Source organism: Scylla paramamosain, chromosome 15, assembly GCF_035594125.1.
Source record: "Scylla paramamosain isolate STU-SP2022 chromosome 15, ASM3559412v1, whole genome shotgun sequence".
Classification (NCBI taxonomy): domain Eukaryota; kingdom Metazoa; phylum Arthropoda; class Malacostraca; order Decapoda; family Portunidae; genus Scylla; species Scylla paramamosain.
In genome coordinates this window covers 11,848,512-11,866,186 of record NC_087165.1, presented here as the reverse complement: position 1 = coordinate 11,866,186, position 17,675 = coordinate 11,848,512, and the positions used below count along the sequence as shown (strand labels likewise).

The 17,675-nt window shown below is 38.4% G+C and overlaps 1 protein-coding gene across 13 annotated transcripts in view; it reads right to left on the bottom strand.

Annotated features, from left to right (window-relative positions):
* Positions 1-2,780: 2,780 nt before the first annotated feature.
* The window catches only part of LOC135107438 (leupaxin-like), a 95,709-nt gene continuing 80,814 nt past the window's right edge, over positions 2,781-17,675 (bottom strand). For 9 of the 13 annotated variants that reach the window (XR_010271777.1, XM_064017303.1, XM_064017304.1 and 6 more), the window contains 5 exons: positions 16,091-16,375; positions 15,650-15,823; positions 14,903-15,133; positions 8,032-8,152; positions 2,781-6,407 (listed from right to left, as the gene is read on the bottom strand). Coding sequence is in view for 9 of the 13 variants with exons in the window: in XM_064017303.1 (XP_063873373.1) it covers positions 6,262-6,407; positions 8,032-8,152; positions 14,903-15,133; positions 15,650-15,823; positions 16,091-16,375 (957 nt within the window). In the remaining 4 variants the exon portion in view is untranslated. Of the gene's footprint in view, positions 6,408-8,031; positions 8,153-12,492; positions 13,553-14,902; positions 15,134-15,649; positions 15,824-16,090; positions 16,376-17,675 lie in introns of those variants that run through there. The other 4 variants (XR_010271778.1, XM_064017299.1, XR_010271779.1 and 1 more) reach the window with 2 other exon arrangements.

Below are 17,675 nucleotides of genomic sequence, written 5' to 3'. Positions count from 1 at the left end.
TATAAGACACCAAGAGACTTTTTTATTATGTTTGAGCACACATAACAAAGGTGAACACAAAACTGTAATGAGGTTTAACTGAGGAAAAATAATATATATGACACTGAGATGCTCTTTACTATGTTTGAGCGCACATATCAAAGGGAACCCAAAACTGTAATGAAGGTATAACTACTGGCTTGCTTTGAATCAGATCGAAGTGCTTCAGCGCTTCACCCCACTTAAGTTGATCGTGGAGCGAGTGGGATGTCTGTTACTTCTCCAGCGGCGGCCGAGAAGGGTGAGTCACTGCTCTTCTGGCACTGTCCATTGGTAAATATGTATAGGATTGTTCCTTGTGGTATAGCGTGGTATGTTCGTAGGAATTGTTTTTGGATAGCGTGTTCAGAATGGTTGTTGCAAAAGAATGTAATAGGTTTGTAGTGCGTGATTTTCGGTAGTGTGCGTGTTGAAAATGGAATGAAATATGAATACATAAAGATTTGAAGTACTCGGTTTTTCCTGATGTCCGTGACTTTACTTGTAAAATGTTTTGCGATCGTTCACGTAAATTTTATTGAGTGAGATGACAGCGTTCGAAGGGTTGATCTGTAAAGGGGAAGGGGGTATTGTTAGGTAATGTGGCAGAATTACAAGAGGATTACAAGATTTAAATAGCGCACTGTATTTCTGGTATTTCTGGTTCATTACAGGTTGTTTGGTAATGTCTTTTGTTAGATATTTTTTCACGTGCTCAGGTAAGCAACTGGAATCATTCGTCTTTTAATATTGTGATGTTTACCTCCTTCAGTAGAGCATTGTTTTATTATCGAACACACTTGCAAGCTTACCACACGAGTTTGCTTTCGCTTGTTACATCAGCTTTCGCTTTTTGTATCTTCCGTGATATCTTACGTTCTCGTGCTCGTGTCGCCCATTTCCCTGTCTCGACCGTTACTCAACCAGGCTACCTCTAGTATTTATTGGACACTTTATGAATACACCCATACTTTTTTCCTGTTAAGGTTTTTTTTTTTTTTTATGTTCAGGAGCACAAAATACAAAACTATTACTTTATGAATACACCCAAACATTTTTCCTGTTTAGGGTTTTTTTTTTGTTCAGGAGCACAAAATAAATACAAAACTAAGAGAGAGAGAGAGAGAGAGAGAGAGAGAGAGAGAGAGAGAGAGAGAGAGAGAGAGAGATAGGGTTTTTTTTTTGTTCAGGAGCACAAAATAAATACAAAACTAGAAAGAGAGAGAGAGAGAGAGAGAGAGAGAGAGAGAGAGAGAGAGAGAGAGAGAGAGGGTTTTTTTTTTGTTCAGGAGCACAAAATAAATACAAAACTAGAAAGAGAGAGAGAGAGAGAGAGAGAGAGAGAGAGAGAGAGAGAGAGAGAGAGAGAGAGAGAGAGAGAGAGAGAGAGAGAGAGGTAAACAGGCAAAGCATCCAGAGTTTTGTTTCTTCCTTTATCTCTTGCAACATTTCACCTTCACAGAAGGCATCTTCAGGCATTGCATAGAGTGGAGAAGGTGTAGAATCCTCACTCAATCAAAATCCAGCCATGCTGTGGGATGAGTGAGGACTCTACAACTTCTCCACACCATGCAATGCCTGAAGATGCCTTCTGTGAAGGTGAAACACAGCAAGAAACAAAAGAAGAAAAAAGCTCTGGATGCTTTCCCTATATATATATATATATATATATATATATATATATATATATATATATATATATATATATATATATATATATATATATATATATATATATATATATATATATATATATATATATATATATATGTCACGCATAATGTGGATAATTGCCTAATGTGAACATTAGGCAGTGAAATTGCCTAATCTTCATATTAGGCAATTTGTTTGCACGATGTTGACAATAGGCAACTTACTTGCTTAATGTCCACTTTAGGCATGATTTTCAAATTAGGCAAGGGTATTTTGCCTAATGTGAATTGAATGACAAACCAGTGTCTACAGTTTTGTTCGAATGTTGTTCGAAACTTTGGGTCTGTTATAGTTAGGTTAGGTTAGGTTAGGTTAGGTTAGGTTAGGTTAGGTTAGGTTAGGTTAGGTTAGGTTAGGTTAGGTTAGGTTATTATTAGAACAAAATTTACACCAGCTGACCTAAGTGGGATCAAACAGACCCTTATAAAGTCTGAAGAGGTTCCTGATATCTGCCTATCGATGAGAACAGCAACAGCAAGAGCCACTGGTGGGCAAGGTTATACAAAGTGTCAATGTACTACTCAATGTACATCAGGAAGGTGCAGCTGCCTAAGAAAAGAAATTAAATGCAACTCGCGCTGTCACCCAGGCAGATCATGCAAAAATTTGTGATTGGACTCAACTGAACCCTGAGATCGATTGACCTATTTTACTTATACTAATATTGCATTAATTAATTATGTTTTCCTTATTCACATTGGGCAAAATTGAGCTGCATAATTTGAACAATAGGCATTTTTTGCCTAATGTTAACAATTTGTAAACTTTACGCAACCTACTTGCTTGATGTACACATTAGGCAATTTTCTGCCTAATGTTCACATTAGGCAATTGTCCACATTATGCGTAACATATATATATATATATATATATATATATATATATATATTAGCTACTTAGGGAGAAACTCTGTACTAAGCCTGTTCTTGAATGAAAATATAAACTTACAATAAAATCTATTGTTTTGGTTGCACATTTTGTCACTACAATTCAAATTAGAGTACATATAAAAATGTAATATATAGGTAAATAAGCTCAAAAACTTAAAATGCATAAAACTTCCTTTATTAACAGACAGAGCAAAACTAGGCATAATGCAGAATAAATGATGCAGATAAAATCATTACAATTTCAATGGTGGAGCATGGAGTTAGAAGGCAACTAAAATATCAACTATTCTTGTTGCCTTTCTGAAGAATTTTTTTTTTTATAGTGAATTCAGATATCTGAAAAACTTGAAATAGAATGAAAACCTGGTGTGTGTGTGTGTGTGTGTGTGTGTGTGTGTGTGTGTGGTGACAGTATATATATATATATATATATATATATATATATATATATATATATATATATATATATATATATATATATATGGTGCCCACATCAGAAAGGATGTTCACTTTTCCACCCACAAAAAAAATAAATAAATAAAATAAATAAATAAATAAATAAATAAATGAAAGTAAAAGATGCAGTCAAACTTAAGCAATATATGGTGCCCACATCAGAAAGGATGTTCACTTTTCCACCCACAAAAAAAAAAATAAATAAAATAAATAAATAAATAAATAAATAAATGAAAGTAAAAGATGCAGTCAAACTTAAGCAATATATGGTGCCCACATCAGAAAGGATGTTCACTTTTCCACCCACAAAAAAAATAAATAAATAAAATAAATAAATAAATAAATAAATAAATGAAAGTAAAAGATGCAGTCAAACTTAAGCACTTTCATTGCAACTCATGTTATGGTTTTGGAAGTTAGAGAATGTTTAATGCAGTGTTGATGAATACTGCACATGATAATGATGCTTTATAAACAGTGTAACATGAAAAACAAAATAAACAATATTAACAATACATATAAAATGATGGGAACATTATGCAGCGGCACCAGGATCACTCCTCCAGCTACACTTGTAAAAGTTCACCAGTAGCCACCACTGCCAAACATGCAAAGAATGCCACAACAAAAGGGATTGTTGATGACAAGCTACCACTGGCCTCCCATTGGCTGAAGGGAGTTTTGAAATGGGCCAGGAGTGCTTTGATTGGCTGATGCCCTTCCTGCATTGGCTGAACAACCATTCTAATATGGATATAACCCAGGGGAAAAAAATTCCCTATTCTAAAGGCTACTCATCCTCAACGGGCAGCCCTTCAACATAGAATATTGTTCAGCAGTGTGTTGCATCTATATCAATGGAGTAGCTGGACTTTTCTTCTTTAATGGAACACTCATCCATGATCACATGAAAGTTAAGAACTCAATAGTTCTATAAACAGTTATCTTAGTTTTGGCCAGGGTGATGCAAACAGTCTTTCTAATGTGGAGTGCTCTGTGTGTGTGTGTGTGTGTGTGTGTGTGTGTGTGTGTGTGTGTTGTATATATATATATATATATATATATATATATATATATATATATATATATATATATATATATATATATATATATATATATATATATATATATATATATATATTAAATTATTGTTCTGGGAGAAAATCCACTGTTATAAGGCTACATACAAGGAAAACTTTTGATTTGAACCACACTACTCGGCTTACTCCAAAATATACTCTGGTATCAGAAATCCACTTGAAAATTGACTTGCCTTTCTGATAACAGACATAATGGACTTCATTCTATGATGAGTTTAATGTATATGATAATATTTCATGATAAGTTTCATTCATAGCATCTATTTATATGAGTATGGAGATGCATGCATTTACATGTTGTTCTTACAGGAGATGTGTTCCATACATGCACTAATAATTGCACAAATCCAGTTAATATCAATGGGACTGAAAGTTTTTTAACCTCAACTTTTGCAGTTTGCAGATTTGGGAGTTTCAAATGCAAACCCATAGGCAGTAAGATTATATTATGTCTCTCACTTTCTTCATCTCGATAAAATCTACTATCATACCATGGTTCCTCATATTCTGAAAATATTAATCTGAAACATTGCATATTTTTAGCATCTGATTTCATCCTCACACTTATATGATGCCCTACAAACATTGTTTTGATAAAGAGGGATGAAGGTATATTGGCATCCCTGACACAGGAAAACAATAGGAACTACTATTCAAAACACAAAAAACAGGCTACTTTTTGTGCTTCATTTTTTTTTTTATGCATTCCATACTAATATTACCATAATTTTAGTCTCTAATAATATCTGAATCAAGGTTTTGTTCTCTATCATAAATATCAAAACATCAGACAATTTGAAATTGACAGTTATGATCATGAAGTTCAAGGACCATAGCAGATAAACGGAGTAGCATCTTAGTGGTTGATCATTCTTGAACATTCACCACACTTATATCTACAATAGTTAATTTCTCAATCATGTTATTACATACACAACTGATGTTACTTTCCTGATTAAAGCAACTTGTTATAACACCACACAATTACAATGAAACTTTTAGCAAGTAATCAGCTGAGGACAAAGTTGTGACCTCCAATGCTATTAAAAGATATTGATAGTCACACTAAAACTGTGGTCATTCACAGAAAATAAATGCAGATAATCTTTTCTTGTGCTTCACACCATAAACAGCATACATGTTTATTATATCTTAATACAATAATATCTTATAAAATAATATTCAACCTTAATCTATAGCAAAATCAATATCAGCTCTTACTCTCAAGGAAACTGTAAAGCAAATAGTACTTATTTTGTTAATTAAATAATGTTTGAGCCACAGACTTGAGATAAGCATCAATACATATGTAGGACTGATGACTTTGAGAGCACCTATGACCAGTAAATAAACTCGGAAAAATATTATTTGCATTATATGACTAAGTAAAATATATATTAAGTAAAGAAACTGTATTTCAAGCAAGGACTTAAGCCAAAGACATACTGCTACTATCAACAAACCATTTCTCCCAAGTGAAGTTATTTCACAATTACTATCATGCTTCCATAAGATGGATGATCTGTGACATGAAATTACAAAATTTGTTTTGAAGATCAAATAAAGTAAAAGCTGGTAACATGAGCAAAGAACATGATGATAAAGGAGTGGGAAATATTTCAAGCGGTGGATGGAGTACAAATAATAATGATGGTAAGGACTACTGGACTGATGATGACAAATGTGATGGTTGTGAACACATGGGTAGACATAAGAATACAGATAGTATGGGAATAGAAAAGAAAGATGATCACAAGGAAAGCAAAGACAATGATAATGGAGAGGAAGGTAAAGATGAGAGAAATATAGATAGTAATAACTGACATTAGAAAAAAGAGAACAATGGAGTTTGACAAAAGGATGATATTTTTCTGTGTTGTACTTACTATGAAACTTTTTTATCCTTCTATTTTTTGTAAATTTCTCAAAAATGTTCACACTGCTGTATGAATCCCTATTTCTCCCTGAATCCAGTGTTGAGTCCCATGTTGTATTTGTTTTTTCATCATTCTGGGGAGCTGGACTGCAGTAGAAAAAGCAAGATCTGCCTAAACAGCTTGACTGGAGATGCTGGTGTGATTCCCTTAGCCAAATAATTTGTCGAAGCAAGCATGACAATAAGGTTTGTCGTTCTGTTCTTTGAATGTGCCCTTGTTGAGCTGTTTGAGGCAGAAGGAGCACACAAAGTGCTCTGGATGATACTTGCGGAACATAGCAGTGATGCAGCGCCCTGAAAAAGAGGAAGATTTTATTTCTTTATTTTCTGCACAAGAATAATGACATTGATAATCCAAGTGTTCTGTCTGTCTGCTGATTTGTATGTCATCAAAGAGCTTGACCACAAGGAGGTCAACTGAAAATACTCTAGTACCCATAAAAACAGAGGTGATTCTGGCACTACAAATCTGTTAAGTAGAAAGATATGAAATTCTGATTTTTTCTGGAATTACTGTTGTTGTTATGTCAGAGATCCACCTTTCTGTGCAGAATGTATGACAGAAGTGATTATCTTTATCAAAGAGATATGTGTTCTACAAACTTTCTCTTATCCCAAAGCTCATAAATCTTGGTTTATTTTGGCTTGCTATTGTGCAGTCCAGGATAGAGCAACATTTCAGAGATAGTACATATTTGCACTTCATCTCTTGAAACTCAAGTCCTTTTATTTCTGATCTGAATCAACACCCCTTTCATTAAAGCAGTCTTAAAACCTAGCCACAGTTTGTGACTTCTGGTATCTAAGCAAAAACATCTCCAACAACTTTCTTTTTGTCTTTTTTTTTTTCCTATTTTATCTTGATAGCTCCACTGCAGTCTTCTCTTATCCTCAGAGCTGAACTCTCCTTTCATACCTTTACTGACAACTCCACACCAGATTATTCTAAGCTTATTTCTTCTTCACCTCCATGTTCTAACTATATTATGATTGCTACTGAAATTCTTCATAATATTGTTTTCTAAGTCTTCTTTAGCCTTGATACTCAGAGGGCTTATAGACCTGACTGAATCCATCCTGTTGTTCTCCATAAATGCGCTTCTATGCCTGTTCCTTGTTATGTATGTCAAACTTTTCACCCATACCACTACTCTTCAATTTATATCACTTGCCTGACACTCGTATTAAATCTCTTCTAAACACTCATTGCTCTTATCCTCTTATCTTGTCACTCCACATGCCTGCCTCAAGATAGATCAATTCCCATGATTGTTGTTTCTTATTTCACATCAAGGACTCTGATCCATATGTTGATGTTAGCAGGAGAATAAAAGATTTCACTGGAAATATTTGTTATGAATGTAATATTGCCAATGTAATGAAAGCCTTTGGAACATCATGGAAACACTGAGGCTTCAACCAAAAGGCCATCCTGACAGGATGCTTGAGATAAACAGAAGTCCAAAACATCATTTAGACCGAGATAGTCACTAGGATCGAGCTGATTTTCAGTCTTGATTGTTCTGTTACTAAAGTAATTGAAAAAAATAAAAATATTGGGCTTATAGTAATACTAATTAAGAAGGCAAAAATGGTATTTATCTGATTACAAGTAAGGGGATTTATTTTTTTCATATTCTATCCATAATGATATCTGTTCTTGAAAAATCTTTTCATGCAATAGTTAAACCATAAGTTTTCACTAGCTAATGTCCTCATATTTCATCATTGCACATTCCAACATTTCAAATTTTTTACTCTCTCCTTAATCAAGCATTCAAGCAAATTTTCCTTTTTCTTACAGTTTTCTTAAATACTACTTGCAAATCTATCTTCATTATGTCATAGTCTTCATAATCTTATTTTTTTTCTGTTCATCCTCTTTGTGTGATCAATTGAAGAGACTCAACAGCCATACCTGTGATGGGCTTGCTGCACCCAGCACACAGGGAGCCACGCTTGGCATGGTAATGTGTCTCGCAGTAGGGCATTCCTTCGTGATCGAAGAAGGACCCTCCATTGAAGGGCTGACGGCAATCCTGCAAAAGTACATGAAAAGTTTGAAAAGAGAGCCTGCACTGAAAGAAGCCATCTATCACAGAATAAGAAAAAAAATAAAAAATAAAATAAATAAATGAAAATAAATAAAAATAAATAAGAAAAAAATAGTTTAAATGGAAAGCAAGTTATTGTGCCAGCTCTCCAAGATATACACTTTAGTGTAACATGTTTTCCTATTTATCTGGGTACCACACAACAGCTAAATCGCCTACTACTCAGGGGCATTACTAACAATGAAATTATACCTGAACACTGCAAACACGAAGGTTAACATAAATAAAAATGAGAGTAATATAAATTTTATCTATGACAATGAAAAATTGGATATAAATCTATTGTATCATTTTATGATCATACTGCATCAGACATTACCTATTGCCAATCCATCAATACAATGGATGCCCACCTGTGTACACATGGTTACATCTTAAAACAATAAGACGGAACAATGAAAGAGAAGAAACTGAAATTAACTGGATGAATGATGAGGAGAGTTTGAATGCTGCAGTACAGTCAGTGGTCATAATGGGAGCATGAAGGCAAAGCTTCGTGATGAAAGTGTGGATGAAATAGTTGGCAAATGGACAGTTCATATTCAATTCTCTAAGGGATGTCTTCTCTTGATAGACACCTCGTTTTCTTTGGGATTTATAGGTAATGCTGACTATTTTTATAACCATCATTAGAAATCATTATGGTATGGTATTGTGTAGAAGGCACAAATAAGGTAAATATTTATTATCTTTTTTTTTAGTTACCCACGGTAGGTTTAATATCTGATGAAACTTGATAAAACAATGTCCCCATGATGAGGACCAATAATGTACAAGAAAAGAGAAAAAGTTTTTTCAAGTGTTTGGAAGGCAAGGTAGTACTACTAACACTACTGAACACTACTAGTAGCTTGTACTCTTTATGATGAAAACATACGTCTCCTTATGTCTAAACACCGTTATATATATATATATATATATATATATATATATATATATATATATATATATATATATATATATATATATATATATATATATATATATATATATATATATATATATATATATATATATATATATATATATATATATATATATATATATATATATATATTATTACGTATTTGGTATCACCATCTTTTAAGCTAAATTATTTGGATCCCGTTCCTTATCCATTCTTCAATATGCTATATGTCTCGGCTCTCTACCAACGCCCTTCACAAGGTGTGAAGGTGGGGGATTGTCGTATAAGGAAAAGAAAAAAAAAAAAAAAACGTGTCTAGTTGGCTCGAGCATGGCTGTGATCCTCCCTTCACTTCCCTCCTCGTTGGCTGGCAACTCCCCAAGCACCCCACCCCCAGCACAGCATAATCGCCACAAATACACGTTTTATCTTTTTTTTGTAAATGAAAACATTTCCCAATGAACCAGCAATCATCTACCCTTTTCACCTATCACTTCCTAAAACTGCGATGGACGTAAGTAAAGGTTCAAGGCATAATCATACATTACAATTGGAACACATCGTTTTCGCGGCTCATTGTCAACAGAAAGCATCCCATCCAGCGTCTCTCTGCATGTCAGATGCCCCGCCCACCCGCTACACTTTCTAGGTTAAATATAGATAACAAGCTACGTATGAAAAGCTCAAGAAAAACGTCTGGCTGGGAGTAGCGTCGCGTCGCCCAACACAGGCGCGCAGATATGGAGGGAAATGGATGCTCATTTATAGTGTGGCGGGCGGGCGGGCAGTCACCCGGCACCACCCACCCCGAGCGCCACCTGCTGCTGCCACCCTCGTTAATGGTTACGGTGGGCGGTGAACCTTGCAACTAGGTGGGACACACAGCAGGGGAGACGACGTAGCCCGCAACTCGCGTTTGGCTTAGAGTTTGTTTCAATGGATACGAACCATTAAAGGGAAAAGAAAAACAAAAAAGTAAATCAATCATACCCACAAAGATATTATAAAATCTAGATACTAAGTCCAGTTTCATATATTCTACGATACATCATTGTACTAATACGAAAGTTAAGATATAGAATCAACAAATAAAACTGAGCGATAGACGTAATAAAAAAAAAAAGTTGCGGAGTTGTGAGTCGATCTTTAAGAGATACCTGGGCCTCACCAAATCACTTCGTAAAAGAATAGTTACCACGGATATCAATTGCTGTCGAGGTGACAAAACAAGGGAAAAATAAGAGGTGCAACACAAGACTTCACCTGTCCTCTCTCTTCACTACTTGCACTATATTCACTCATACGAGCCTCATTCATTTAGTCTAAGACCCTCTTCTAATTCACAAAGCCCTGCTCGCTGCACCCACAGCTTCTTCCATCCCACCCCACTCTCCTTTTCTTCTCGCCCACGCTAGTTCTCTCACGTATCTTCCCGCATCCTAATTTGGCTCGCACATCACAACTTCCGGGAACTGATGCAGGAGGGGCGGCGAGAGAACTGTACGGGTTTTGGGTGAGCGTAAAGGGACCGGCTAAGGGTTTAATTGTAAAGTACAACATTCTATAATTATTATAAAAAAGAATAACTTTTTCGTATGAGGAAAATGAACTTGATAATGGTTATGAGATAGTATTCTGTAATGTCCTGAACCCAAACACTTCGTAGCACCGCGGTAAACGGAAATGTAAGATCCTACTGACTCACCCTGCCACATTCCCCAGAGGCGCAAGCAATCAATCTTATATCACCAGTCCATGTATCACCCTTCAAATATCACTGCGAGCGGCTCTCATGACCATGCGGGACGCTATTCAAGGTTGACTTATGAGAAACTCTAGATATGGGGTAAGAAGTTTTGATCAAAATGCAGGGAATTCGAAATAAGGGACAATGAGGAAAGGGTGTTAAATACAGATGGGTGGAAGGCAAAAAATAACCTTCTTGGCAATGGGCGCCGGTAGTTGGTGGGGGACAGTGAAGAATGAAGGCCAGCTGGCTCGGTGTCCCTTAAAGATCCTCCTACACTCCTTTGTTACCCTCAGTGGCACTCTGGCAGTGACCGTGTCAAGGTCATGCCGCCCACTACTGACATTCCCTACTACCCAAAAAAAACTTTCCATAGCGCGAAGAGAAAATGATTTCTTATTGAAAACGGTCATTTTATGAAAAAAAAATGAAAAGTAAATACATAGATGAGATAAAAAAATAATAAAACAATAATAGCAACAACAATAACAACAATAAGTCACTTTCCCACACACACACACACACACACACACACACACACACACACACATATATATATATATATATATATATATATATATATATATATATATATATATATATATATATATATATATATATATATATATATATATATATATATATTATATTACATAAAGGCTGCTGCTGCGGCTGATGATGATGATAACATGTTTAAAACAACATTGTCTATCACTACCACAACGACCACCACCAACAACAACGACTTCTACTACTACTACTACTACTACTACTCTGCTATTGCTGTTTTCATTACTACTACTCCTACTACTACTACTACTACTACTGCTATTTCTTTCTTCTGCTATATTATTATTATTATTATTATTATTATTATTATCATTATCATTATTATTAATATTGTTATTATTATTATTATTATTATTATATTACTACTACTACTACTACTACTACTATCATTATTACTTTACTACTACTACCACTACTAGCGTCATCTTTACTACTATTGCTGCTACTACTACTACTACTACTACTACTATTACTACTACTACTACCACCACTACTACTAATACTACTATATTTACTATCATTATTTTCATTATCATCATCCTTATCAATGCTGCCATTACACTGACCCAAAGATTGCCGTCGCCTCTCTCTCCTTCATCTTAACTGCCCAACCTTTCCACCACCTCCAAACTGCCTTTCAGTCCTCCCTACGACTCCCTTCCCGTTTTTCCGTTTATCCCAACCATCTAAGCGCCATCCACCCGGCTCTCTCTCTCTCTCTCTCTCTCTCTCTCTCTCTCTCTCTCTCTCTCTCTCTCTCTCTCTCTCTCTCTCCCCTTCTGCCAGGAACAAAATTTGTAATTCCATCCTGTATTAATTTTGCAACTTATGCACTTATGTACACACACACACACACACACACACACACACACACCTTATAAATTTATCAGATCAAATAGATACAACATTCTGTGTGTAGTCATGCGGCCAAGCAATCATAGTCCCTCAAGCATTCGACTCAAACAAGCTAATTATTTCTACTATTGAGATTTCTGAGGTACACACAATTCACACACACCAGACGTCTATGAAACGAACGGATGTATTAAAACCATTTCTGAATTTATTTCGTCATGACAAATACAAAAGTGAGAGAAATCAGTGGCACAAAGATACATCATCTTTGAAGTAGAGACAGATAAAAAAGTAAATAGACTAACAGGAAAAGTTTATATACAAAGATCTTTGGATGTAAGGATTATCCAAACTAAGAGAATCAGACGGAAAAGCAGAAAAAATATACTTGTAGGCAGAGAGTAAAAGATGAAGCGAGAAAATGAAAATATCTGATAGAATGAATGCATAAAATATTCCTTGAATTACTCATAAAACAGACATTTCCGGATGCATAACGTTGATCTTGAAGGAGGCGACGAGGGGGAGGGGCGAGGTGCTCTCCGCCTCATCGTCCTGCGTCCCTGATGAAGCCTCGCCCAGCAAGCAGGTGTTGGCGGCAACGGTCGATGTATGGTAGGGCGTGGTGGCGCATTGGTGCTAGCGTTGGTGAGGGGCATGATAGTCTCTCATTATCGGTTGCTGGTGCTGTATTGTGTGATATCTGCTACGGGTGACTGCTGGTTAGTTAGTCACTGTTAATATATTGACTACTAGTTACAAGATGAACGTCGCTATTGGTACAGTTAGTAACTGGCCTTGAAATCGTGGTAAGGATGGTGGGATAGCAGTGGTGACGTTTATAATGCTGATTGGTAACAAAGTTTACGGTGGTGGAGTTGGTGGATATGCAGGATCAGATGGACGGTAGGTCAGTGGCTAGCACAACTAGACGCAGTGTTTGGATCGCCATGGAGTTGCCGTCGGGGGATGAACTTCTTTCTAGCCAGGCGAGGCGAGACAGCAGCCTCAGACTTGCGTGGCTGGGGCGAGACGTGAGCAGCATGACGAGTGACCATAGGCTGGTGCATGTACACCTTGTGGTCTTAGGGTGAGCGTGTAGGCTTGAGGTGAGTCGGGGGAGAGCAGGACGGTGTGGTGCAGGAGTGAACTACTCGTCGTCATCAGACACACCCATGCAGGCGGGACACACCGGCTTGTTGTCCTCCACGTAATACTGTCGTTTTCTCATACTCTGCTTACAGTCCTTCGGAGGAAGAGACCTAGCCTCACTCTGGGGACTTACTAGGGCTGGCAATGGTACCTTGTGAACTACTGCAGGCCATCTTGTCTAACTACATCCTGTCCTGACTCAGTGTGATCCCTCATGAGTCATTTTGATCCTTCTCGACTCACTGTGATTCCTTCTGATCCAACTGTGACCTATTGTGATCCCTCCTGACTTACTGTAATTCCTCTTGAATCACTATGATTTCTTCTAATCCCCGGCAGATCCTACTGCAGCGTCTCCTCTACACTACACCCTCTGTGGCCATACCTGACTGACCATAATCTCACGTGACTTAGCGTGACAGTGGTACTCCTCCACAATGTCACTCTATCCCCCATCTTAATTCAATACATTCCCATCTGCTATGGTCATCCTTCTAGATTCAATGTAATATCACCCAAATGTCACTCCTCCCAACACAATGTTACTTCTTATAATTCAAAGTAAATCTACAAAACATAATAACCTATTCTGATTCACTGTAAAATCTTGACTCAATCCAACACATTCTTATTTACTGTGACCCTCTTCTTCACTCATTATGACTACCTCTTACCGCACACATCCTGCACTATACCACAGGGTAACATTAATACCTGATCACTCTCCAAGTCTAGAAGCCAGTAGGTTCATGACAATTTTACATTAAAGAAATAGGGTATTTCAAATATATATATATATATATATATATATATATATATATATATATATATATATATATATATATATATATATATATATATATATATGTATATATATATATATATATATATATATTATATAAACCAGGCGCGCACACACACGCACACACACACACACACAGGTTGCAGTGCCATTAAATAAGTTAATATGTATCTACAAGTATGAAACATATATGATCTTAATTAATGTCAAAATAATCCCGTTCCCTTACACACACACACACACACACACACACACACACACACACACACACACACACACACACACACACACACACAGATGATCAGTTCAGTGGCAGTGTAACAAATATAATCAGGTTACTTACCTGTCACTCGCTTAAGGGTCTCAAGCCGGACGTTTGATCAACACAGGAAACAATGATAATGTATAAGTACACAGTCAAACAAACAGACTAACACAAAGAGAGAGAGAGAGAGAGAGAGAGAGAGAGAGAGAGAGAGAGAGAGAGAGAGAGAGAGAGAGAGAGAGAGAGAGAGAGAGAGAGAGAGAGAGAGAGAGAGAGAGAGAGAGAGAGAGAGAGAGAGAGAGATCCTAAATTTTCAACATGAGGGCTTGGGGGCCAGCGGCTCATGTTGAAAGGGCGGGGAGGAAAGCTGTACTTACCCTGCACACGAAGCATTCTGGGTGCCACTGGGCATTGAGGGCAGAGATGTAATTCTCCATGATGGGTGAATTGCAGCCTGCACATTTTGGAGCAAACATGTTGTAGTAGTCCTCCCGACAGTAGGGTTTTCCGTCGCGTTCGTGGAAGCCCTCGTCGCCGAAAGTATTTCCGCATTGTGTGCAGAAGAAGTGCTTCGGGTGCCACGTCTTGTCCAGGGCTGTTACACATTTCTGCAGGGAGAGTAAGGAAGAGGTGGTCAGAAAATGTGTTAGAGAAAGAGGGAGACCAATGGGTGCTTGCCTGTGAAGTGATAGCGCAGCAGCTGTGGCCAAGTGGTGGTGGTGGTGCAACGGAAGTGTTGCTTAAAACAGATGTGAAGTATTATTGTTGGCGCCTCAGAAGAAGACGTCACTCGTGGTCCTTACTGATATTTTTTTTTCCCTTCTTCGAATGGTATTTTATGTCTGCCCTTTCTTTTATCTAGCCTAGCCATTCATCTAAAATCAACAGCCTCTTCATTCTGTTATCTGCTCACAAACTACTTAGACTTTTATCTCTTCTTTCTTGTATTTTAGCCTTCCTTTCGATGCACACCTATCGCTACCTCTCTTTCTCTATTTTTGTTCCATCTTATCGCCCTCTTTCACAACCTCTTGCCTCACTCTGTTGCCCTTCTCCTGCCACACTCTTATGAGGCCTACACAACTGTTCAAGTTATGCCCTGTAATGTCACTTCTTGTACTCACGTCCAGGATGGGCCCGTTGCAGTAAGCACATCGCGGAGAGAACAGGTCGTGATAGTCTTGCTCGCAGTATGGTCTGCCGTCACGTTCGAAAAAGTTCTTGGTGCCCAGCTCTTGATTGCAGTGGGTGCATGTGAAGTGCTCCGGGTGCCAGGTCTTGCCCAGGGCTGTGATCACCTGTATGCACACAGTCAGGCAGAGAGGCAAGCAAGCACACACACACACACACACACACACACACACACACACACACACACACACACACACACACACACACACACACACACACACACGGGATGAAAATAATAAGAGATTAAGTTGCTATCAAAATCGATGATAATATTATATGTCAAAAATTAATACACACTCCATCGTAGCTGGGCAGGTGGGTGTGTGCGTGTGTGTATATATCATTCCTATATACACCCACACGCACACACCCACCTGCCCAACGATGGGTTTGTCGCAGGCGGTGCAGCAGCCCTTTTGTGTGGTGGTAACGCCCTGCTCAGTCATGTGGCTGGCCAGGGAGCCCAGCATAGAATCAAGCTGGTTCGCCGGCGGGGGCGTAGGTGAAGGCGTGGGTTCCTTCGGGATAGGCGTAGGTGTAGACTCCTTCAATGGTGACGCTGAGGATTGAACAGGGGCAGGCGGAGATGGGCTCTTGGTGGGCTTTTGCGGTCGTGCGTAGGCCGAGTCTACTTGGGTCTGTAGGCTGCTCGCGTTGATCTGGGAGAGGAAGATTGGATTTACCATTGCCGGTATGGGGAAGTGTGAGGCAAAGGAGGCAGAGAACTGGGATCACCACGGCGGGATGGGAACGAAGGCAGGTAAATGAAAGATTTTCGTAATGGGAGGTTACTGCGGCAGAGAGAGAGAGAGAGAGAGAGAGAGAGAGAGAGAGAGAGAGAGAGAGAGAGAGAGAGAGAGAGAGAGAGAGAGAGAGGTTCATATGCAGCTTCAGTGTGAGGAGCACGTGATAATATTACCCGACAGGTCCGTTGGTGGGAAGAGTATGCAAGGCCAGGTGTTTCACGTGAGACAGGCAGGAGCAGGGTATGTGAAAGGCAGGACTGGAAACGTGGGACAGGAAGTTAACTAGTAGCATCTGTTAAATGTGTATCTGTGTGCTAAGGCATAATAAGACATGACAAAGGAATGATATGCGCGTAACAGGCGAAAATAGGAGAACCAATCCAAGTGAGGGAGGTTGGTACGTAGGGAGGGAGAGAAGAAGGAAGGAATGAAGGGTGGGAGGAATACACAGATGTTCCAAAAATAATTGTACGTCACTTGTCCCCTCCCTTCCTTCCACCCACCCACCCTTACAGCAGCTTTCCCTCCAGCTGTTGGCAGGTGGCGAGGAGAGAGAAGAATAACCAGCACTCACAAACCCACATCCTATTAATATCTTCGGTTCCAGTGCAAGATATCACACACACACACACACACACACACACACACACACACACACACACACACACACACACACACTAGTATTCAATCACACTTAAAACCAAGACTTTTCCGACATGCACAAAGAGAGAGAGAGAGAGAGAGAGAGAGAGAGAGAGAGAGAGAGAGAGAGAGAGAGAGAGAGAGAGAGAGAGAGAGAGAGAGAAAGAGAGAGAGAGAGATGAAAATAAAGAGTAGGCAATACAAAGAGACGAAATGATAATGGTAACGCTGAGATCTTCGTTACAAGTCCTTTGAGCCTGGTGCCACTAGTCTTCAGAAACTAGATCACTGATGGGCGGAAAGTGGAAGAGAAAAGAATTGGTTTCTTCTCCTTTTGTGATAGATGGAGTGCGCCACTGTTTATACGCATTTCTCTTCGCCTCTCCAGGTCGTCCTTGGCAGGCAACCCGGCGGGACTGTTTACATGTAGTGGAGTAGGGTTTGGCACCACTGGCTCCTTCGTGATAAATATTCGGCGCTGTGTGTGTGTGTGTGTGTGTGTGTGTGTGTGTGTGTGTGTGTGTGTGTGTGATTGGGGAGAGAGAGAGAGAGAGAGAGAGAGAGAGAGAGA